The following is a 24,202-nucleotide window of genomic DNA, read 5'->3' on the forward strand; positions in this document are numbered from 1 at the left end:
ACCTTGCCAAAAATTAAAAAATTATTTGGTGACTCGTACCTACGACCCCGGGGTCGTAGGTGGGGTGCTGACCATCTGAGCAGCCCCTCTTGTCACACTTGGTTTAATCAAAGGTTAAATGTCGTTGTATAACACATGGGTCAAAATAGGAATAAAGTACTAATAATTACTCATATATATGGACCATAACCGTCATTTCCCCTTAAGATATTAGTAGTAATAAAGAAAAAAATAGTAATTAGTCCTTAACTTTAGGAGGGATATGAGGAAGGAAAAGACGACTCGTAGTTGCTTTGTTAAGAAAAAACTATTATCACGTAAACATGTTTTCTCCTTTCTTTCCTTTGAGAATCCTCCCTGCCCTTCTCCTAAAGGTATCACCTCTTCTTCTTTTTCTTCTTCTTAATTTCTCTCTAATTCTTAGTTAACATTCTTAATCTTTGATTTATATATTATTATTACGATGCCTCATATTCATTGTTAATGAAAAATTTGATGATGTTTTATGATAATCGAATATAGTTGCATGTTTTTACATGTGATTAATTAGTTTCATGATTTCTTTAACAGGATTGATTATTTTGGGAGAGTGGCAAGGATCTATACGATGTTGTTCTTTTACCTATAGGATTAACTAGGGCCTCGTAAAAAATGTCTTCATATAACGACGATTCATCAACTAGTCCACCTTCTGCAGATAGTTATAATTCTTCTTCTAACGATAACAATAACAACAACAATGATAATAACAATAATAACAGTAACGACAATAACAACTCCCAACATTCGTCTGATTCATCTAAGGGAGGATCGCAATCCCCTCCACCCCCGCCACCACCTCCGCCCCCTCCACCGCCGCCGCCGCCGCCGCCACCCCCATCCCCACCTGACTCTCATTCAAGACATAAGTCACCACCACTACCAAAACATTCTTCAAATGATAGTAACAATAATCATGAGAAAGCAATACTTATAGGAATTGCTGCAGCAGCAGGACTATTACTTCTTGTTATGCTAGTTTTCGTAATATCTTGCTGTAAAAGGAAAAGAAGAAGGCCACGTGATCAAATGGGCTTCTACAGGGACAATTCTTATAGAGCCAAAGGTATAAATCTTGCTCTTTTCATCTCTAATTACCTTATATATATTGTTATGTTGATATATTTTTTTTTCTGACACCATATTTTAGCTATATAAATTGATATTTTTAACTTCTTCTTTTTTCAGCCAGTTTATTGAATTCAATTAAAAGTTTTATGGTGTGCCTCACACAATTGACATTAGTTGTGTGAGACCTCTTTTTATCTCATATGCGGACTCATATCTTACACTTTTGGGTCCACAAAATTTTGGGTCCATTAAATTATGAGACAAAAAAGAGGTCTCACACAACTATTGTAGTTCTGTTTGGCACAAAAATAAAAAAAAATCAAATTCAATGCTTAAATAATGGAAAGCATATCAATCAAGTGCATTATTGTTGTGCTTAAGAATTTAACCATTTTACATTGACAATATAAAAGTTTTTTATACCGCCAAGTCATATAATTTAAAAGATTATTAAGTTTAGCGACTCATAATAAGTGAAATTAGTAATATGAAAAATAAGGTACATGACGTTCTAGTGTAAATAAATCGAAGTAGATAATTCTTTAGAAGGGGAGCCTTGGAGCAATGGTAAAGTTGTCTCCGTGTGACTTATAGGTCACGGGTTCGAGCCGTGAAATCAGTCATTGATGCTTGCATCAAGGTAGACTGCCTACATCACACTCCTTGGAGTGCAGCACTTCCTCGAATCTTACATGCACGCGGGACGCTTCGTGCACCGAGTTTTCTTGTTAGCTTATCTTATTATTGCCATTTTTTGCTTTGGCCTCTAAACCAATGTTTTCATATATTAATTTGTACAGGTGGTGACTATTATAACAATGAACAAGGGAATTGGAACAACAACAATGTCCAATCTTCAGAACATGTTGTTAAAATACCCCCTCCAACTAACAGTGCTGGTGTAAGCTCAGAATATAGTTGGCCAATAGCACCACCACCACCACCGCCACCAATGAGCAATACGAGCTCTGCTAATTTCTCTGGCACACAACGTAGCAACACGAGCTCTGCTAATTTCTCCGGTACACAACAACAACAAAAACAAAAACGAAAACCTCCGAATTTGCCACCTCAAAGCCCAACAAATATGTCATTTGGTTTTAACCAAAGCAGTTTAACTTATGATGATTTAGTAACTGCAACTGGAGGATTTTCTAAGGCTAATCTTCTTGGACAAGGTGGTTTTGGATTTGTACATAAAGGGGTTTTACCTAATGGTAAAGAGATAGCTGTAAAAAGTTTAAAATCTAATAGTGGACAAGGAGAAAGAGAATTTCAAGCTGAGGTTGAAATTATAAGTCGTGTACATCATCGACATCTTGTATCTTTAGTTGGTTATTGTATTGCTGGATCTCAAAGGATGTTAGTCTATGAGTTTGTTCCTAACAACACTCTTGAATATCACCTTCATGGTACGATGTTAACATTACGTAACATTGTGTTTAGTATGACATTGTGTTTAGTATGACAGAAGTCATTTTTCGCGAAAATATTTTTCATGAAAAAGTAAGTTTCTGGTGTTTTTTCTAACCAGAAAACATTTTCAAGGAAAACATACTTTTTCAAAAAATATCTTCAATGAAAAATGGCTTTCATCGTACCAAACACACTTTTAAACTGTAATATTCTTATTTAGTTAAATTATTATTTTCAAATATGTTAGTCCGTTCTTTAAAATTAATCTCTTTTTACATCCTTGTGTAGGACCTGGTAACCCAGTAATGGATTTCCCTACGAGGATTAAAATTGCAATAGGGGCAGCTAAAGGGTTTGCTTATCTTCATGAAGATTGTAAGTTTGATTATTTATCGTTTTCCCTCTAGATAATTGAAATATTTAATTTTCCCCCTCGTGGCTAAGTAATCTTTATAAAGAGTTCAAGTTAAATCCTTAATATGTAAAATTAAATATATGGATAGTATAAGAAATCTTTACACCGTCAATATATATAACTCTACTTTTTTATATAAATTGCAGGCGACCCTCGCATTATCCACAGAGACATTAAAGGTGCAAATATCCTACTGGACAACAACTTTGAAGCCAAGGTAGAAAACAAAATAACAATAATACGTATACTTCCCTGTCACAATTTATGTGGCATTTTTCATATAAATTTATATTTTAATTTTAATTTCAAAATATTTTATTGAGGATTTCCCTTTCGCTTATAGAATGTTCAGCTCTATTACGGATTTAACAAACATTTTTATTATCAGGTGGCTGATTTTGGGCTAGCTAAGCTTTCAGCAGATAACTTTACTCATGTGTCTACCCGTATAATGGGAACTTTTGGGTAAATATATGATATATCTTTTTTGTTTTAGTTTTCATTTAAGAATAACAAAAACTTCTTGTTCGAAATTATTTGACTTAACTTTAATATTGTCCACAATAGATTGAAGAGATTGAACTAAACTTGAATTTTTTTTGTTTTATTTCAACATATAGGTACCTTGCACCCGAATATGCTTCGACTGGAAAACTGACAGAAAAATCTGATGTATATTCTTATGGTATTATGCTTCTGGAACTTATAACTGGACGTCGTCCTATAGATGTCAACAGTGACGGTGACAATTTAGTTGATTGGGTATATATATTTTCAGTTTTGCTGCTTGAAACAAAATTCCTTAATTAGTTTAAATTACTTTATATTAAATTAATAATTTATATATTTATATTTACGTGCATCCAGGCTAGGCCAATTCTCAATCGTGCAACAGAGGGTGGAAATTATGATGAATTAATAGATTTACGCTTGGAAGGAAAATTTGATGCCCAGCAAATGTTATGCATGGTTACTTGTGCTGCTGCATCAATCAGACATTCTGCTAGAAGACGTCCAAAAATGAGTCAAGTAAGTCTCTTGTCCAATATATATATTTTCTTTAGTACAGTCAAACCTTTCTATAACGGTCATCCTCTATAACGACACTTCACTATAACAACCAAGTTTTCTTTGGAACCATTTTTCATGTTATGTTACAATATATGTTCTCTATAACAACACTTCATTATAGGAGCCAAAAAAACATCGGAACAAAGGAGACTGTTATAGAGAGGTTTGACTGTACTCAAATTAACATAAAAATCACATTTTAATAGTGATTTTGATTTTCTAATTTAGTAAAAAGAGATGTGTGTCATATAATATACGAGTATTAGAAATAGTTTGTTGATGATTGATCATAAATTTGCAGATTGTACGTACTTTGGAAGGTGATGTTTCTTTATTGGATGATTTAAATAAAGGATCAACACCAGGTCATAGTGGAATACCTGGATCAGGGGAAAGTTCTGAATGTGATGGACGTTCATATGATATTAAAAAGGTCAAGAAATCTGAAATATCAAGTGAAGAATTCACAAATAGTGAACATGGATCGACTGGTGAATTTGTCCATTCCAGAGGTGAAGCTTAAGAACTTTGTCCTCGTGGAACATAGATGAGTAGAGTTTAAATTTAAAGAGATAATAGCGTAAACAGTCTCTTTACCTCCACAGGGTAGGGGTAAGGCCTGTGTACACACTACCCTCCCCAGACCCCACTTATAGGATTAAACTGGATATGGTATTGTTATTGTAATAGCGTTACTTCATTTTATTTATTGTAGACACAAGAAGTACCTTCATTCAAGGAGTTGAAGGAGGCTTTAGGTACTGAAAACTAGTTTTTTGTATATATACTTCCACCATGAAACATAGATTAGACTGATGGTGGTAGATGTATATATCTGCTCGTTAGAAGCAGCATGACATAGTAATTTTATAATTTAAGTTTGTTTATAAGTTGAGCAATTTTGTTCTGTTTTGGAATTTAAGACAACAATAGTGCACTTCCCTTTTTCTTTTCCCTACCGGTAATATCAATGTTAGTATGATATCTTTTTATTCTTAGATTGCTATTACTACTTACTGTTTGATTGCTATCTTTCACTTCAATTTTTTAATATTTTGTTATTCGTACTGCTTGTTGCCACTGCTTCTTTTCATATTTTCTCTAGCCGAGTATCTATTGAAAACAACCTCTCTGCCCTCCCAAGCTAGAATTAAAATCTGCATACACACTACCCTCCCCAGACCCCTCGTGGAATTTACTAAGTTTGTTGTTGTAGTAGTAGTGCGCATTATCAATAAGTTATGTTTCTTAATTGAAGTTATATAACGTACCGATTTGTCAATTGCTAGTATATGTACTACACATATGTAAGCAAGTTTTAGCTAAAAGCTAAACCTTTGAGGATATCTTGCTCTCTATCACATTATCCTACTGTTGGTTCATATCTGCTCAACGTTTCAAAACATAGTTTGTGGTAGACAACAAATGTAATTTGACAAAACATAAGAATGATGAAACCAAGCTGAGTTATGTTTACATTTTTAGTTTCTTTTGGAAAGGTTTAATTAAGAATGACATTCTGTGGGAGTACATTAATTCAGCTGAACGAATGTGGAATCCAAGTGCAGATCTTATGAACTGAGAAATAAGAGATTATAACAGTGACCCAGTACGACAACATTATATTGACAAGTATTTCGCTCACAATCACAATACTGCCTAATTTAAAATCTGTTCTTATCTGCTGAATAAACCATTAGTAGAAACAGTACCACCTTTAAAAGGAATATATGCCGAGAAAATTGATAGCCTACAAAGATCAAGCTCTAGTACAAAAAAACGGACATGTTACAACACCAAGAAGTCACAAAGACACTCATTTTGGGAAAACTGCCAACAGGAGATGCGGACAAAAGGCACAAGATACAATGACGAGAACATAACTTACACTCAAGAAAGTAAACAATCAACCACCCTTTAAAAATCTTCTAAAGAATCAAATTGGTAAATAATACGAAAAGCATAAGAAAGTGAATGTGGAAATTGTCACCAGTTAACCTCCAGAATGGGAGACAGGTGTAGTCACAAATTGGCCATTCTTGTATACATGAGAAAATTGCTGCGGCAAAGCATGCTCACCCTGCAATAATTGCCCATATTAAACTAGCTCGACCTCATCACAAAGACAAAAAGTAAAAGAAAAAAAAAATTGTTCGAAACAGGGAAAACAGATAGATTTTATGCTGCCAGAAATAAGTTCAGACCCTTTTGTTAATAGGACATAGGTACTCTACAGTCTACACTATTACTATGATATATCCTTGCCCATCAGTTAAGATGCCAAGTGCTATTCATCTAAAGCTGATTGAATAAGAGGAAGGAAATATCATCATCTTTTGCAAGGAGAAAAGGGCGTCTCCAGATTTACTTGCTTGTGTGAAACTCAAGATGTTGCCAAAAGAACCCAATGAGAAAAAGAAAAAGAAGGAAAAGCACGATAAGAAGATGAGAATATCACACAGACATAGTGGGATCTTCTTTAAAAATACATGGTTTGGCTTCAGCTCAGCGCTTAGCTCACAGCTTACCTTACAGTTTTTAGATGGTGTAAAGTATGTACAGAACTATGCTTGAAACCTATAGCTTCTAATTTCATTCACATCTGATTATGATGCTTAGCAGTTAGCACAAGCACAAAAAGAAATACATGAATAGATAATTAAGAAAAAGAAAAAAAGAACATACCCAATCACTATCAGGTCCAGCACCAGGAACCAAAACATTGATTTCACTTGACTTGGCTGTTGTAATGGAAGTCTCCAAAGAACCTTTGCTCAAGTACAACTGGCATCCAGTTGTATTATCGACTGAAATTGTTGGTGCTGAACCCTAAAGAGCCCACACAACAGAAAAAAATACAATCACAAGGTCATGATACATAAAAGTGAAGTTCAAATAAAAACATCAGTAAACCTCAAAGGAAAGCATTATTTGTATACCTGACATTGCACCTCCACACCATTGCAGTTGACAACCTCACAAGCTGCCACAACATCCTGTCCACCAAATTTATAAATAAAAATAAGCACTTAGGTATAGAAAAGAACAACCATTAATACTTGAACAATGTATTCCCTCCTTTTGAAGTCAATCACGGACCGTGAATACGACTCCCATTTTAGTGCACTTATCAACTGTTATGTTGTTGACTTTCCCTGTGACATCAAACAAAGACCATCTCTGCATATTAGAACACTGAAAACCAACTCATCATTCTCCAGATTGTACCAGTACTTTATATTAGAGGAAAAATGAAGGTTACCTTGGATCTGCAGAACTGAATCTTTGCAACCAAAAATATAAACAGATTGCTTTGCATCGCAATCATCAATGACTAGATTCTTTTTTCCTATATGATTCTCGACCACCCATCTGGAGCAAACACAACATCAAAGTCAGAGGCATATTTACCTAATCTCAAGCATGGATTAATTGAAAGCAGAAGTTTTACTCACTTACGACCCATCTGAAGCTCCAATTTCGGAGGTCCAGCTTTAGAGAAAGAGGGTGAGCTAACACGACCTTCCTTTTCTCCTGCACTAATGATACCAGTTCTGTCTGCCCGATTCTTTGTCTTCATATCATCTGTCACCTTTCTCAATCCTAGACAAAAGAAGAAAAAAAATCAACCAACGGCTAAATGATATCTACATTAAACAGGAGGGACGGTAGCTGAATTTACCAGAAGTCACTGGTTTTCCCGAATTAATTTCATCAAAAACAGCTGCCATCCCTTTCGTTGGACGTGATGATGAAGCCTGGGGAGATTCAGAGCTGAACAGAGAAGCTGGCGGTGGAGGAGGAGGCATGGGAGCACTTGGTGTGGGAGCTTTTGGTGGTGCAGATACAGCAACTTTCCCTGTAGCACTCCATACTGGACCCAATGGATAGTGACTCTTAACATAATCTCGCAAGCCAGGGAGATAAAGCTCTTTCAAGGCTTTTGCCCATTCAACATGATTCGAGTCTTTGTTTCGGAACTCCACAAGGACCTATTATCATGAAATTTAATAGAAGTTAGAACAGTATCACATTTTATATTGTGCGCTATTAATGAGGGCAAAATAACATATATAACAGAAACCAAACAGCAGAGAATAAATAGGAATATGATCTTCCAGCTCCGAAGAAAATTCAAAGAAGAAAATCCTTTTCCATCAAGGATTGAATGGACTTGGTTACTGTTTTATTCTAGCTGGCAACTCAATCAACTCTTGGTATTTAATTTTTTCATTTTTGTTTTGGAGTCCTAAAATTATGGAAACAAAGATAAAATTACATTTTGTAAATCCCCAAGGAGATGACGTAGTGGTTGAAGCATGGGTGTAATAACCTAAAGCTTCCAGGTTCAAATCTCAACTACAACACTAGGGCGAGCTTATGTGCTCTGACCTCGACGGGCAGGATTACTTTGGCAACCTTTAGTTGTGGGCTGGACAGGTTTAAAGGTGGACTAGCCGAGGTGCGAAATGTGGGGCCCAAACACCACCGACTAAATACATTTGATAAGTAGCTTCTTTATTTTCAAATCAACACCAACAACTACACATCAACCAAAATAGTTGGGACAAAGGAGAATGTCTTGAACAATGATTGTTTTCAGACCAAAAAGAGTGGATGTTACACTTGTTCGGGAACACTTCCACATACAATTGGCTAAAATTTCACCTTCTCTTGTCAATCCTTTATCCTTGAATAATGATTGTTTTCAGACTAGGTTGCTCGGACTCGGGTGCAGATGTCTGATACGGGTGTGGATCTAGAGCTGGGATCCTTCATGATCTAAACTTTAAGATTTGGGTAACATATCGGGGTACAAATATGGGTGTGGGGATTCAGTTAAAAATAATTCAAATATCTAAAAATACAATTATAAAAATATGTCTAAATTATGAGATATTATGTGGAAAACTTACAAGATATTCCAAGAAGGAGAAAATATTGATCAAGAGGAGAATCCAAAGGAGATAAAAGGAAAAAGACTGACATAGAAATTTCTATATACAAAGTATTCCATTTTTTTAATTCCACCCTAGCTTTTGTTTTGATTTTAGAAATAACTGTATCTATCTCGATCTTTTTTATGAATTTATACCTATCCCGAATTTCTCGGCCAATTTTGGTCAGAGCACCCAAAATCGGTTGATCCGGTACGGATAGCACACCCACATCCACACTAACACCCACGTCGTGTTGACACGATGCGGCACCAAAAGTGAATAGTCCAGCAACATAGTTTTCAGAATAATAATAAGTGGATTTACACTTGTTTGGGAACAGTTCTACAAACAATTAGCTACAAACTCACCCTCTCTTGTCAATCTTTATCCTTGCCACCACTCTAACCTCCAGCCTTCATTTGGTGATTCTGGCTTTGACTTCCTCACGGAGCCCCTCCCACAAATCGAGAACTTGGTAATGGAAGGCCTTGATTTTCTGTTAGAATTCCGAGATCAGATACCACCAATTCCTAGGAGGCCTCTAGGAACTCAAAATTCTGAAGTATTCACTTTGTCCATAGGTGCTTTCGGCCCTTTCGACCTCTTCTCCCTCCTTATAGATTGTTCACACCCCTCCTCCACTCTTTTAGATGCCCGTCATCCTTCATATCAAATCGCAAAAACCTCTCATGATGTTTTTTTTAGGGGATTCAGACGGCTAGACAACACAGACTTTTGACATACGTCTGCTATCTTTTGTTCAGTCAAAGCAGACGGAGCTGAGCACTTAACAGATTGCTTCTTTCTTGCTTGCTTTTTTTCCTTCTTTTTTCATCTATAACCAAAAAATCCGTGTTTCTAACTTTGAAACTCGACGGATATTGTACCCATACCTCTACTGACCTCCACTTAAATACCAAGCCGGGTTCACTGATTCGAGTTCGAACTTGTAACTTGTGCTTACCATACATCTTATACTAACTTTTCTGTTGAACCAAGCCTTGGTCAGATTGCTTGTTTCCAGTTATCGTCAATAAGAAAGAGAAACCCCTATAAGCACACACTTTTAAGTATCAAGAAGTGCCAAATGAAGAATTACCAACTTGTTGACAAGGTCGTGACAAAGCTCAAATTTTCGCCTATTTGTTCTTAGAAAAGGATTGCATAATATTTCAATGAAGATTCCATTAAACTTTATAGTTTGGTATGAAGAAAAATGTTTTCCGTATCCAGTTTACTCTGAACAAATTACGTTCCATTAGAAGAAAAAATGACTTCTCTCACATATCAGCGAAGCCTTTTTCATTTAGAAATATCCAGATCTACTCCATATCACTTGTTTCAATCAAGATTTTTCTAATAACCGAGAAATCCCTGAGGGCTAGTGGTGCACAGTTCGAAATTTGGGGTTTAATGGGCCTGCTCCTCTACCCCCTCCTCCACTTAGATATCAGACTTTTGTCAATGGCAGGGTTTGAACTAGTGATGTGCATCCAACATTTAGAAATTGATTGTAGCCTTCAATAATAAAGATATATCACCAAGACACGGTCTTTATACCCTATCATACACCTTGTACTACTACCATATATCACATATTTTTACACCCAGCCAAAAACTGGAAACCGACATAGAAAAAAATTACAAAGTTAAATCTTTCCATGGAAGACATTTTGCTCCAATCCAAAGCACCAAAAATAGCATTCACTTCTTGATATTGCATAAAAGTACATATGGCGGGAAGGTTAGAAAGGTGAAAATGGTTCTTTTGCCCCCCAAAATAAAGGACGTAAATTCAAGAAACAACATCAATCAAGGAAATTTAGGGTATGAACAAAATGATCATGGTTCCTTTCCACCTAATTTTGGCCAGGCCGCACAAAAATATTAGAAAGACTTTCTCAAGCAAGAGAATGATCAAAGGAAAGAGTGGGCAGCTAGTGGAAGTCCAATTACCTTGTTATTGTAAAATTCAGCCATCTGCCAACTTTCTTCCACGTGTGCAATAGGCATACTCAAACCTAGAGAGCACCAACATCGTCAACAAGTGGACTGGGACTTAACAAAGTGAAGAACTTAGAGAATATCCTACCACAATCCTTTCCAGTGTAAGCTATCCATGCCAGGGCCGTCAGACTGTCAACAGCAGCCTTCAAGTGATTGAAGAAATCAGGTCGCCGTCCTTCTATCATTTTTGTAGCTTTCACAATCACATCATTCAAAGGCTTAAGAAATTCAGCCAAACCAGACATGTCAGGTTTCTGCACGATCAAGACCAAAAGTGAGCATAATATGGGTGCATAATAAAGAAAAGTATATTTCAAACACGTAACAGATTCGTTTGTTAAATCAGAGCACATTATCACAACAAGACATCTCAAGCACCTTTTTCATTCACTATGTTTTCTATATAATGAACAGCATGCTGTTTAACAGATAGTCCATTGACAGTCTATAGCTGCAGTGTGTGTCTTGCATTAAATGAAAGGAGATAAACTTGAAAGATTCCACATAACTTGCATAAGATATTACATTTCAAAGTGATAAAATCAACACCTATATTTTGACAAAAATTGCGAGTGCAATCCAAAATCTCGGATAGCTCACGATTGTTTCAATTAGCATAACTGCAGAAGTTACCGATAAGACCCTTTTTTTATAAGTAGAAGTTACCAATTAGACTTGTTCTGCTTCTGAGCTCTATCTTCTCCATGCAGTTGAAACAAGACTTCTTATCCTCCAAATTAACCCCTCTTTCCAGAGATATTACAAGTCCTATCCAAAAAGCCGGACATCTCCTGACTGTTTCAGTTAGCAGAATTCACCAATAAGACCTATTCCAGCTCTTGAGTACAATCACCTCAATGCACTTGAAACAAGTCTCCCAAAGCTCCAAATTAGACTATTCATATATTGTAAGAATCACACGTACTTTTCCACTCTCATGATGCACAAACAAACCACATGAAATACAACAACGAGAAAACAAAAGGTACATGCTATATAAGTTCTAGCATTTGTACTACTAAAATTAAATAGACATACCGAAGTAAATATAACTTCCGTCATAATTGTTCAACTGTTAATCGACGCAGTCAACTAGTATATCAGATTTTAGACAGTGAAAGTGTATCAATCAATTACGTTTCTATCTCAAACTAGTAGGAATCAGCTATACAAAAACCTCTCAATCTATTACGTTCGATATACTGAGCTAATTTAAGAGAACTAATAACCTGAGTCTGCCTGATTTTGATAAGAAGTTCACGCTGAGCTTCAAAAGCCTCCTCAACAATCTTTGTCACATCCAAAACTCGTCCTCCAATCTTCTCTGCAGCACTTCGAACTCTCCTGACGAACTGAGACCTCAGATCGTCAAAGGCAATAATCGACGGATCTAAAACCGCCGCAGCTTCGCCCTCCCCAGGCGAAACTCCTCCGCTGAAGCCGCCGGCTGACAGTGCCTCAAGCCGTGTGACGGCGGACTCCAGTCGCTGTATCAACTTCTCATCCATCGGCAACGTCAACGCGTGAAGCTAGAAAACGCTCTCTATCAATCTATCCTCTAGAAATGAAGTTGTGATTCGTAGATAGAGTAGATCTGATGAGCGTGTGTGTGTTGTTGTGATGTTTCTGTGTATGTGTGGAGAATGTTTGTGATAAAGTTATTTGAAGTGTTTACTTTTGAAACGCCGAAAGGGGAAAAAAGAGAAATTTTGCGGATGTGGAATATTATTATGTTTGCTGTCTCAAGTTTTGGCAATTGGATTTGAGGGCCTACCCGTGTCTGATTAAGTAGAAAATGATTGTCTTTTCTGCGTTGTAACTCACCTGGAAAGTGTCAAGTCATTTGTTTTTCTTTATTCTCTTTAATATTTCTTCCTTAATAGTAATAATCTCCCTTTGGGACATAGATAAAATTGGAAAAGTACACACAAATCTAAACACTCTCCAAACTGATTAACGGCGACGACATTTTTTTGGAAATATTTCTATTTATTTTCTAGAAATAGCTTGTCTCTGTATGATTTATTTTAATATTTCAAAGAGAGTAATTGCATTTGGATTAGAATAACATTAACTAACCCTCCCCTTTTCTTGCTTCAACATTTGTTTTCCAGAATTGTTCCGATTATCTTAAAACATTTTAAACAGAGTATAGTCGAAACTAATGACAGCGTGCTGTAAGATTCCTACCCTCCAAGTTTACTTTACTTCACTTAATTGTGTATAAAAAGGTTGTGGAAAATATCAAGATAGTACCGGTTCAGATTTTGCTTGTAATTTTGAGTCAAACACAATTTGCAGATCAAGATAAAAGGATTTCTATCTATAATTTACCAATATTGCTCATATGAGACATTGTTCAAGTGGTAAGATTGAAATCCTGAAAATGCCGAAACGATGAGCAAATAGTGGAGCAGCCAGTTGCGGAGGCAAAATTTTCGCTAAGAGGTTCAAAAAAGGAAAAAGTTAAAAAAAATTAAAAGAAACTATGGCCAGTGAAAATTGAACCGGCAACCTAACATAGATTTTGAACCCCTATGCTTTTGGATTGTGTCAAGGGCATTCAAAATATAATATATAGAGGTACAAACCAGATTTTATTTTCTATATACAGTGTAATTTTCCAGTGAAGGGGGTTTGGGTAAATTCCCTCCTGCCCCAAATCCGCCCTGGGAGCAGCCGGATGCAGCATTGGCTACACATCTTATACAATAAACACCCAATCGTTGAAACTAAAAGAGACACCATGTTTGATAAATAATTGCACTGATGAAGCAAGTTAAATCAACAAGAACGTTACTTCACAAAAATGTCATCTTGCCACCCTAGAGTTCTTAAAACAGTAGCATCAACCTTTTCCACATTTAATACGATGCTGGTCCATATTTTCACCAATTTGTATGTATACTAAATAGAGCCATCTCAACAACCGAAAGACAAGGGAAAGAACAAAAAAAGGAGACTTCAACAGTTTCCTTTACTTTATTAAATCCTAGGAAGCTATAAAATTTCATTGTATCTCAACTCAAAAATTAACCAAAAGTACTCAGCGATAGAGGCTTTCAGATCTAAGATTCTCAGCAATCTCAGTTTCCCATCGATCACCATTCTCAAGAAGCTTCTCCTTGTCGTAAAGAAGTTCCTAATGGATTAAGCAACGCATTAGTCAAGCAGTGTAGTTATAATCCACATTTTCATGCTTTGGAACACAGATTTTTTGTATATCTCCACTTTTGCTTTGACACATAGTGAATTTAGTTATTACTACAAACCTCATGAGTCTCAGTTGCAAATTCAAAGTTGGGCCCTTCAACAATTGCATCAACAGGACAGGCTTCTTGGCAGAATCCGCAGTAAATGCATTTCGTCATGTCAATATCATACCTGTAAAATTCAATTTACACATAAGCATGGGTGATGGATGTCTGAATAGCTACTATGACACTGAAAGAACCACCCGTAGTCTACCTAGTCGTCCGACGACTCCCATCCTCTCGGGCCTCGGCCTCAATAGTGATAGCTTGAGCAGGGCAAATCTGTTAAAATTCCATTTTTATTTGTTTCAGTATTTAAGACACATCAATCATACCATATATAATTGAAGTAGGCGAGTAACATCACTGACACGAGCCATAGATTAAATTAGGCAGCAGCACGGTTCATAATGGTGGATGCAGCAATCCTTTGAAGAAAGGATGAAAGATCACTGATCTAGCTCTATGGAAGCTCCTTTTTTTTCTAGTTTGGTTTGTCACAATGTTAACTAAGGAAGTTTAAGCATTCGCCATACTGGTGACCATTTTATAACACAAATTTACGTGCTGTATGCTTTTACACTTCTTGGAGCTGCTCTATAAAGTATAAATTGCATTTGCTTTTTCCAGACAAGCATGCTGTAATTGTCACAGCTTTCACAAACTTGAGAGTAAAGCATACATTATCAACTCTCACATTTAATCACCATGCTAACTGATCGGAAAAACATGAGATGTTTCGAGGTTGAATGCAATAAACTAACTACATTCTACAGAAGCATCTTAGGGCATTTTGAACCCTATTCTGTTCCGGTTAATCAAGGAATCCCAAGGGCCAGTAGTCGTGCTGATGCACAGTTTGCAGACTAGCCCTGCCCCTCTACCCTTCTCCACTTAAATACCAGGATTTTGTCTGCTGCAAGATTCAAACCCGTCACTTGCGCCTAACCCGCATATTACACATTGCACTCTTGCCACTAGACCAAAGTCTTGGGGGCCATCATGAACTTTCTTCAACCACTACACCCTTTTTTTAGTGGGGAGGGCAGTCAAGAAAAATAACTGCCGGGACAACAAAACTTACGCCTGAACATTTAAGTGCATACACTACCTTGAAGTCAAAGTAGAAGCTACCAAAAATACAAGCAGTTTAGTATCAATTACAAAAATAAAAGACCAACTCTGATATTCTACCATCTCAAAGTGTCACATTATAACATGACAGTGCACACGCAGGCATCTAAATAATTCATGAGGGTAACCAACGGTGATCAATGTTGGACGTAAGCAAGATGCAAAGAATAAGATGCATCACTGTCCTATTTTTTTTTAAACTGAGAAATCTCTTGTGGCAGCATTTGGCGTGCAGGTCCAAAACTTGGGAGAGTATGCGCGCACCCCTCCACCCGCTCGCACTTAAATACTAGGTCTTAGTCCTCGGCAGGGTTCAAACTGGTACCAAACATCCCTCATTGTACTTCCTTTACCACTAGACCAAAGCCCCTATGGAAACTATATCTCACTGTTTCAGCTATTATTAGTTATTCCAAACTAGCACTTACAGCTTCACAAAGTTTACACGCAATGCATCTTTCCTCTCCAGTTGGGTAACGTCGAAGAGCATGTTCTCCACGGAAACGAGGGCTTAAAGGGCCCTTCTCAAATGGATAGTTAATCTGCAAAGTGAAAATGGTTATCAGATTTTTTGCTCAATTGAGGTAAAGACACCATAAAATGTAAAAATCACCGAGAAGAAGGTATCAGCAACAACTGGTTTTGTTAAGGGGCAGCTCATGATGTTCATATCGATCTATTATGCGCCTCCGCATCTAGTAATTAGCATGTTTTTTTATAATTAGCATGTTTTTTTTCTTCTAAACCTGTATGCTTTCCTATTCAGCATGTCTACTGCTATTTAGTTCAACTATGTGCCCTGTTATCACATGTCTACTTATCTCATTAGATCTTGTGCTTCATGATCATTGTTCCCAATCAGCATGTTCACTAGACTCTATGCCTACTGCTATTCAATTTAACCTATGTGCTTCCTTGTAATTAGCATGCCTTTCTCCTGCTTAATCGAACCTATGTGTCTACTGCAATAACATGTCTACTTCTGTACGACCTATATGTTTACTGCAATAGCATGTCTACTTCTGTTCGATTGAATACTCTATGTGTCTTGCTCTCAATCTGTTTATTCCTGTTTTAACTAGACCTATGTGCTTCCATATGAACCAGAGCCATGTCTGTTCTTTCTATCTTATGTTCACCTCTGACCAATATCGCTCCTAAGCCCTGCTATCCCTTTGCATGTGACTGTATCCCTTGGGTAGACCTCATACAATAACTGTCCGAGCTCTGGTGAGATGGACCCCCGCCAATCATCGAGTGGCTGAAAGGAAAAGATAGTAGAAGCGGAAGGAGACTTACTGTTACTTTCTTCTCAAAGAAGTACTTGAGCGTCAGCATCAGACCTCGAACCATTTCGGTTAAAAATAGTGTATTGATGCTTCGCTCAAAAACTGCATTTATTTGACAACTTTCAGCACTGGACAATGCATGAAGCAGTACAGAGAAACCAAATTGCAAAGCTAAGTAGAGGAAAGGCTTTTACCTGAATTCCAATCTTTTGATAACTCCTTTGCTAGCTGCTCTCTTTCTTCATCATCTGATTATGACAAAAGGTAACTAGGATCATTTACATTCTACAAAGAACCCAGAAACTAGATATCAAGAAACAGCTTAACAAATGATCAAGCCCATCAACTCTGATCCAAGTAGTTTCACTTGCATCATTTTAAATCTGGAATAGGTCACCATATTGTATCACGAGATAATAAAGTTTATTTTCACTCTGTCCTTAATCTCAGTGGATAGTGAATATGGACATTCATACTCCAGACATGAACATAAATCTTTTTTGATGTTTGGTTGCAGAGGTCATAGCAAAAAATCATGCACCTCTGGGCACTCATCAGTAGCCAATACAGCATTAGCCTAGGCTCGGTCATCCATATACATGCTTTTATATGTTAAAATATGCAAAGTAAAATGGGCTTTTGACCTGGGGGATTGTGGGATGACTGGAGAACTTGGCAAATACCTTTATCAGTAGAAAACGAATGCTTGGTAGCAAATGAGCGGGTACCAAGCAGAGTCCCACTGGGGGCATTAGTCCCTTGCAATGCTTGTCCTGCCAAAACCTGTATTTCCCAAACAAAGAAGAAGCAACCAAACCACTTAGTTTTGAGCCTTTGAGACACTTTATAAACACATGCGCACATGTTTGTGTTGTAATACACACCAAAAGCCTAAAGTAGCCAAGTAACCATCACCTCTCTCCTCTCCACCAAAGTTTCCCAAACAGACAGAGATTATATTAATGGTGTCAATCATGAATAAAAGTTAGCAACAAAAGATATCCATTATATTCTTGCCTTTTTCCTTTTTCACCTCCCCCCAAACCTATTCTTCCCCTGACTCATTTAAGCGAATTCAAATATCAGATCAGCCAAAATATCCTATCATGGTATGCATTGTAAGGGAAGGAACAAATGGAAATGCAGCAAAATACCATTCTTTATCCCTACTTTTTTCAGATATTGTTCCAGAATAATGAAAATGTGCCTTGAAGGAACTCCAATCTGAAAAATAACGGTATGCAAAGCAAAGGTGTCGAATAGATTTGGCATCCCATAGTGTTCGATGGCAAAGAATTAAAAGCAAACACTAATTTTACAAGACAAGGAAATTCTCCTCTCAAGCATAAGCTAAGGGTACATGGATTATGGCAAAAGCTTACAGTGACATAATCGAGTGACATGCAGGTAAGTTTCAATTAAACAATTAGCTTCTTCTCAACCCAAACTATGGGTTTCGCTATGAATCATCTACATCCATTATCTCTATCCAAACTTAATTTCCTATACAGTATAGGGAGAGAAAGAAGGACTCGCATATGGTGTTCATCGACTTACAAAAGGCGTACGATAAAGTTCCGAGGGAGGTTTTGTGGAGATGTTTGGAGGCTAGAGGTGTACCTGTTGCCTACATTAGGGTGATTAAGGACATGTATGATGGAGCAAAGACCTGAGTGATGATGGTGGATGGGGACTCGGACCATTTTTCGGTTATGATGGGGTTGCATCAGGGGTCGGCACTCCTCTTTTTTTTTGTTTGCCCTAGCGATTGACGTACTAACGCACCACATCCAATGGAGGTGCCGTGGTGCATGCTATTTGCAAATGATATTGTATTGATTGACGAGACGCGAGGCGGTGTGAATGTGCAGTTAGAGATATGGAGGCAGACCCTGGAGTCTAAAGGTTTCAAGTTGAGCAGGACAAAGACAGAATACTTGGAGTGTAAGTTCAGTGGTGAGATTCAAGGAGGGGAAGGGGATGTGAGGTTGGACTCACGGGTCATCCCTAGGAGAGGAAGTTTTAAGTACCTTTGGTCTATTATTCAGGGGGATGAGGAGATTGATGAGATGTTACACATCGTATTGGGGGAGGGATGGATGAAATAGAGGCTCGCTTCCGGTGGTTTGTGCGACAAGAAGGTGCCGCCGAAACTTAAAGGTAAGTTCTATAGAGTGGGGTCAGACCGACGATGTTGTATGGGGTTGAGTGTTGGCCAGTCAAGATCGCTCATGTCCAGAAGATGAAAGGTAGCAGAGATGAGGATGTTGAGATAGATGTGCGGGCACACCAAGTTAGATAAGATTAGAAATGAGGTTATTCGCGACAAGGTGGGTGTGGCCCCTATTGAGGACAAGATGCGGGAAGTGCGGCTTAGGTGGTTCGGTCATGTGAGGAGGAGGAGGAGCACAGACGCCCCGGTGAGAAGGTGTGAAAGGTTGACATCGGAGGGCCTACAGAGAGGTAGAGGTAGGCTAAAGAATAGGTGGGGAGAGGTGATTAGGCAAGACATAGCGCAACTTCCGCTGACCGAGGACATAACCCTTGATATGAAGGTATGGAGGTCGAGGATTAGGGTAGTAGAGTAAGTAGTCTAGAATGTTCATAACAATAGTATTGGCACACATTCTCTCTTTTTGTTGGTAGTAGGTTTTTATGACTAAACGTTGTTTTCTTTCATTGTTGATCACCTTACTATCTTGTTGTCTTTATTCTGCTTTTATATGGCTTTTGGTACTGTCCCTTCTTGTCTATATTTTAATTAATGTGGTGCTTATGCTTTCCTGAGCCGAGGGTTTATTGGAAACAGCCTCTCTATCCTCACAAGGTAGGGGTAAGGTCTGCGTACGCACTACCCTACCCTGACCCCATAGTGTGGGATAATACTAGGTATGTTGTTGTTGTTGTACTGTGCAGGTAAGTTTAACGTCAATAATAACATCAGGGTTTCAAGAAGCTCTAGGAGCTAGCAAGGATTATGAAATGGTTAGATGCACATAATTCTACTGAAATTGGAATATGTAGAGAATATATAAATGTTTGAGTGTTTTTTCACGTGGTCATAGTTCAATCCAATAATAGGATTTGGTTTTTGAATACTCCGATGCATATTTTGATTATATACAAAGTTTACACCCTCCGAGTTTGCTTTCAAGCTGGTTAGATTATTCTAGTGTTCCTTCAAAAAATTATAAGTGTAGGAGTAGTGTACTCCTATATACAATTTCTCTTATGATCAAGACTAATTCTAGGTATAGATTGTAACTTCCTAGATGGAGACCTGATTCTTTAAGCATATTGACAACACGTAAAGAATCTTTCTCTAGTACTAGTTTATTCGACCATGATAAACACACCACGGTACCCCCAAATAGATCTGCTGCAAGAACAAGGACCAATTCTCCATTTTTTGTTCCTAACAATTCCTCATCTATGTTGTTCGGACTCTTCGAAAATGTTGTTGAGTGCGTGTCGGATCCTCCAAAAATAGTGCACTTTTGGAGGATCTGACGATGGTGCGGCACCATTGTCAGTGCAACATAGTTCCTCATATCCTGGAACTCACAATTGCATCACTACTGCCATCAATGTTAACTTAAGCATATTATCTTATTGCTCTCTCTAATATAGTTGATCTGCTAGTGAGCTTAGGCTCGTAACTTCTACTTCACTGCATATTTTATTCTAGCATCACCAAATTTCTATACTTGACCAACTCATCTTTAAGAATATAGTCAAATAAAAAATAGTTTAACGAATAATCCTTGAAATATAGCATTTTAATCTTTCATATTAGCATAGCACATTGCCTCCAAAACTTCAACCAAGTGAAAATTGGGTGCTTGACTAAGTTGCTCGGACGTTGGTGCAGGTGTCCGATTCGGGTGTGGATAGGTCGGAACCTTCGAGATGTAAATTCTGAGATTCAAGGATACAGATCCTAGTACGGATACGGGTGCGGGGATCCGGTTAAAATTAATTCAAAAAAATAAATATAAAAATATCTAAATTATGAGAAATTTTGTGGAATACTTGCATATAGCTTGTAAAGTGCGGATTTCTTTTTATTCTTAAGTTGTAGATAAGTAAATGATCGATTTCCTAAATAAGATATGTTATATTCTTCAAATTTACCCCGGTATTGGTTCTGATTTCGGGAATCAAATTGTATCTCATCTCGAATTTTTTCGTCCGTCGTGGTTAAAGTACCCAAAAATTGTTCTACCAGATCAGGTACGGATTCCATATCCACACCCATACTAGTGTCGTGTCGACACAGGTGCGGCACTTAAACTGTCGTGTCGAAGCAATTTAGGTGCTTGACACAAACTTTTATGAAGATAATTTTGAGCATTAACCTTCAACCAATTATGTAAAAAGTGTGCTCCTATCTGGCTATGCCAAATAATCCTACAAAATAATTCCATACTATTCTTGCAATATCCCTAAAAATAAAGACATGTTCACCAGTTTTTCGTTCTTGAGGCTGTACGCAACAACTACACTTTCAAACAAGAAAAAGGCAAAAGTTCAATACTATCTCATCCACTAGAATATTTTGTTTAATCACTCTCCTCATTGAAACTGAATTGTGTGGATCCCAGGAGTGACATAGACTTTGCAACAAAATGGTTGTGTCGTCCTTATGCTATTAATACTGTGAAGAATTGGGACATCGGCAATACAAGGAAACAGATGAATATGTTGTGGTTGGGTCAACGATGGGAAGATAACTCTTGATAGTCGCTAGACTTGTTCGAGCTTCTGAACTAGTTGGAATGGATTGTGTAGAATAGTATCACTCAAACAGAGTATCAATGCAATTTGGATTTGTTCAAGATGTGTCCCAATTGGTTTGAACTCATGCAAATGATACCCCACAAATTGCTTGGAACAATTATGAAGACCAATTAAAGATAACAAGCTCTATATACCTTCAGGGCTCTTCGAGTCAAATGTTAGTAGATGATACTTAGAGTGGTGGAAGAACCAAAAATCGCACCTAAAGATGCAGTTAAGCATGAAAGGATACCAAGAATGTCCTTGCGTCACTAAGAAAGATGAATGCCTATGTAAGTGGTTATAAAAAAATATGAATGCCCCTGAATGTTGTGAGTTTGTACAAAAATGTGATGAGGTTAGAATAGACGACAAGTACAACAATGATAATGTGGCTTTAAACTCAACTTGCCTAATAGTTTAGAACTTGCAAATGAGGGTCCAAATGCGAACAGGAGCAATCGTAGATATGCAGAACCTTCAAGTAGTCTTGTCAAATTGAGTTTGCAGATGGGCAAAGATTCAGTGGAAGTACGTAAAGTAACTGCAAAGGGTATCAACAGAACTAAAGGAAATATGCATATGGGAAACACAGCTGGGCACATCTTGATTGAATTCAAATTGCATTGATGCTTCGTTTGGTGATATTGTTTTACACAATCCATTACAACTAGTTCAGAAACTCGAAGAAGTCTAGCGAATATAGAGATTTCTCTTTCCATCATTGACGCAACCACAACATACTCACCTATTTCCTTGTAAAATATTATGTTGTCCCAATTCTTTACAATATCAATAGCATAAGGGTGACACATAACCATTCTGCTGAAGAATGTATGACACTCCTAGGATCCGCACAATATAATTTTTAGCATGGAGAGTAATTAAAACGAAAGTTTCAATGAACGAGATAGTATTAAACTTTTGCCATCTTTTTTTCTCAAAGTGTACTTGTTGCATACAAACCTCAAGAAAAAATGTTGAACATGTCTTTGTTTTCGAGGATGTTGCAAGAATGGTATAGAACTATCTTGCAGGATCATTTGTCATAGCTCAATAGGAGCACGCTCTTGGTACAATGTCACATATTTGGTTGAAGGTTAATGCTCAAAATATAATCTGATGAGGTAAGTGAAATATCATTAAAAAGCAAGGGATTACAAAAGACGGAAGATGTCAGCTCTAATACAAGGTCAATGCTCAAAATTATCTTCATAGAAGTCTGTGTCGAGTCACAAAATTTTCACTTGTTGGGAGTTGTGGAAAGCAATGTGGTCTTTCCACTTGAAATATTCTTGAAGACGAGTTATCCAAAGATACTGATTTGGTGGTTTTGGAATAAAAGTAAAATATAAGTATGCGAACCTAAGCTCACTAACAAGCCAATTATATGGAAAAGAGCGATCAAACAATATGATTTAATTAAACATCAATGGTAGCAGTGACGCAAGTATGAGTTCCTGGATTGGAGAAATCGTTAGGAACAAAAAATGGAGAATTGGTCATAGCTTTTGCTAAAACTCTCCAATTTCAAGTAACAAAAAAATGGAGGATTGGTCTTGGCTTTTGCTAAACCTCTACAATTTCAAGTAGCTTCACTTGGTGTGTTTATTGTGGTTTAATATCACCTAGTAACTAGATTAGTCTTGATCATACGAGAAACTATAAAAAGAGTACATTACTAGTACACTTAGAATCTTCTTGAAAGCACACCAGAACAATCTAACCAACTTGTAAAAGATGAGTAATAGGTCAACCTACCATCACCCTCTTCCTTTATCCAGATTCACCAAAGCACAAAAGATAAGGATGTTAAGGCAGCTCACATAAAGCCACCTTGAGGAACGCCATATGATGATTAGGATACAAGAAACGACGAGGGGGAGGGGGGATTATCCAACTCTAATTATTTTAAGAGTGTGCTTGGTACGAAGGATAATGTTTTCCTTAGAAAATATTCTTTCCAGAAAATGTTTTCCGGTGTTTGGTTTGACTGAGCGAAAATACTCTGGGAAACATTTCTTAAACATTGATAAAAAGGTCCAAATATTGGATGTGTTTTGCATTGAAAATTTTGATGAAATTTTTACCTGAAATACCAATAATAATGTCTAGGCGTTGGTTAGAACAAGTAGTATGGAGTATGAATTGAAATATCTGCAGAGAAAATTAGGTCCGCTCTTAAGTGATGAAAGTCAACTTCTAGGTTTTAATTGGAAATGAATAATATTCTATGACTAACAATTTATCACGTGGATCGACTACGCGAAGCTCAGATAATGAATCCCAACTAATTTGGGATCGATTGGATGATTAATGGATTGGAATTTGTAAAAAAGAGAATGGAGACTTACAAGCTGACGAGAACGTAAAGCAGACAGAGATTTGCGAGCTAAAATGGCGGCCATTAGAGGTGAAAATGGGGGTTCTTCAGAACCAGAGCGATCGAGCAAGAACTGAAAAGCTCGCTTTTGGTTAAAACCTTACGTTTTACTATTTTCTAATACTGCTGTACGGTTTTTAACCATATTTAATAAATTACACCATATTTTGATTTATCGTAGTTAATTGAAGTAAGAATTTATATTAATTAATTTAACTATTAAAAGAAAGTGATAAAATGTTCTGCGTTTGTATCTATCGTTGATGTATAAATCAAGTGTGAATAAATTTTTACAATTACATATATGTAATAAAACAATAAAGAAGAGTATTGCAAAGAAAGAGAGAGATAATTCTTATTGCTCTTGGGATGAATTACAATGGAATAAAACCCTCTATTTATAG

General features: G+C 37.1%; 3 protein-coding genes across 3 annotated transcripts; 1 reads left to right on the top strand and 2 right to left on the bottom strand.

Annotated features, from left to right (window-relative positions):
- Nucleotides 224–4,942, top strand: LOC109232948 (putative proline-rich receptor-like protein kinase PERK6). Its single transcript, XM_019398649.1, has 9 exons — nt 224–374; nt 571–1,105; nt 1,911–2,522; nt 2,815–2,901; nt 3,088–3,158; nt 3,330–3,406; nt 3,562–3,703; nt 3,809–3,970; nt 4,314–4,942. Exons 2-9 carry the CDS (start codon nt 652–654, stop codon nt 4,533–4,535), a joined length of 1,827 nt encoding a protein of 608 aa, XP_019254194.1. The 5' UTR covers nt 224–374; nt 571–651; the 3' UTR covers nt 4,536–4,942.
- Nucleotides 5,669–12,722, bottom strand: LOC109232949 (cyclase-associated protein 1-like). The gene is made up of 10 exons (XM_019398651.1): nt 12,189–12,722; nt 11,045–11,213; nt 10,909–10,973; nt 7,695–8,004; nt 7,468–7,615; nt 7,275–7,384; nt 7,112–7,167; nt 6,952–7,008; nt 6,698–6,841; nt 5,669–6,092 (listed from the first exon to the last, which is right to left on the bottom strand). The coding sequence occupies exons 1-10, from the start codon at nt 12,465–12,467 to the stop codon at nt 6,006–6,008; spliced, it is 1,425 nt and encodes a 474-aa protein (XP_019254196.1). The 5' UTR covers nt 12,468–12,722; the 3' UTR covers nt 5,669–6,005.
- LOC109232950 (NADH dehydrogenase [ubiquinone] iron-sulfur protein 8, mitochondrial-like) lies at nt 13,709–23,909 on the bottom strand. Its single transcript, XM_019398652.1, has 8 exons — nt 23,770–23,909; nt 17,320–17,419; nt 16,831–16,884; nt 16,647–16,738; nt 15,776–15,889; nt 14,428–14,495; nt 14,232–14,343; nt 13,709–14,101 (listed from the first exon to the last, which is right to left on the bottom strand). Exons 1-8 carry the CDS (start codon nt 23,821–23,823, stop codon nt 14,006–14,008), a joined length of 690 nt encoding a protein of 229 aa, XP_019254197.1. The 5' UTR covers nt 23,824–23,909; the 3' UTR covers nt 13,709–14,005.

Source organism: Nicotiana attenuata, chromosome 10 (genome assembly GCF_001879085.1).
Source record: "Nicotiana attenuata strain UT chromosome 10, NIATTr2, whole genome shotgun sequence".
NCBI lineage: Eukaryota > Viridiplantae > Streptophyta > Magnoliopsida > Solanales > Solanaceae > Nicotiana > Nicotiana attenuata.

Excerpts from the sequence above, each read along its gene's own strand:
- LOC109232948 (XM_019398649.1), top strand. The coding sequence starts at position 652 with ATGTCTTCATATAACGACGATTCATCAACTAGTCCACCTTCTGCAGAT. Across the intron at positions 2,902-3,087 it reads TGCTTATCTTCATGAAGATT|GCGACCCTCGCATTATCCAC; the intron begins GTAAGTTTGATT and ends TATAAATTGCAG. Across the intron at positions 3,971-4,313 it reads GACGTCCAAAAATGAGTCAA|ATTGTACGTACTTTGGAAGG; the intron begins GTAAGTCTCTTG and ends ATAAATTTGCAG.
- LOC109232949 (XM_019398651.1), bottom strand. The coding sequence starts at position 12,467 with ATGGATGAGAAGTTGATACAGCGACTGGAGTCCGCCGTCACACGGCTT. Across the intron at positions 10,974-11,044 it reads TTACACTGGAAAGGATTGTG|GTTTGAGTATGCCTATTGCA; the intron begins GTAGGATATTCT and ends GGTGCTCTCTAG. Across the intron at positions 7,385-7,467 it reads GAGCTTCAGATGGGTCGTAA|ATGGGTGGTCGAGAATCATA; the intron begins GTGAGTAAAACT and ends TGTTTGCTCCAG.
- LOC109232950 (XM_019398652.1), bottom strand. The coding sequence starts at position 23,823 with ATGGCCGCCATTTTAGCTCGCAAATCTCTGTCTGCTTTACGTTCTCGT. Across the intron at positions 14,496-15,775 it reads CGTGTAAACTTTGTGAAGCT|ATTTGCCCTGCTCAAGCTAT; the intron begins GTAAGTGCTAGT and ends GAATTTTAACAG. Across the intron at positions 14,102-14,231 it reads TTGCAACTGAGACTCATGAG|GAACTTCTTTACGACAAGGA; the intron begins GTTTGTAGTAAT and ends TTAATCCATTAG.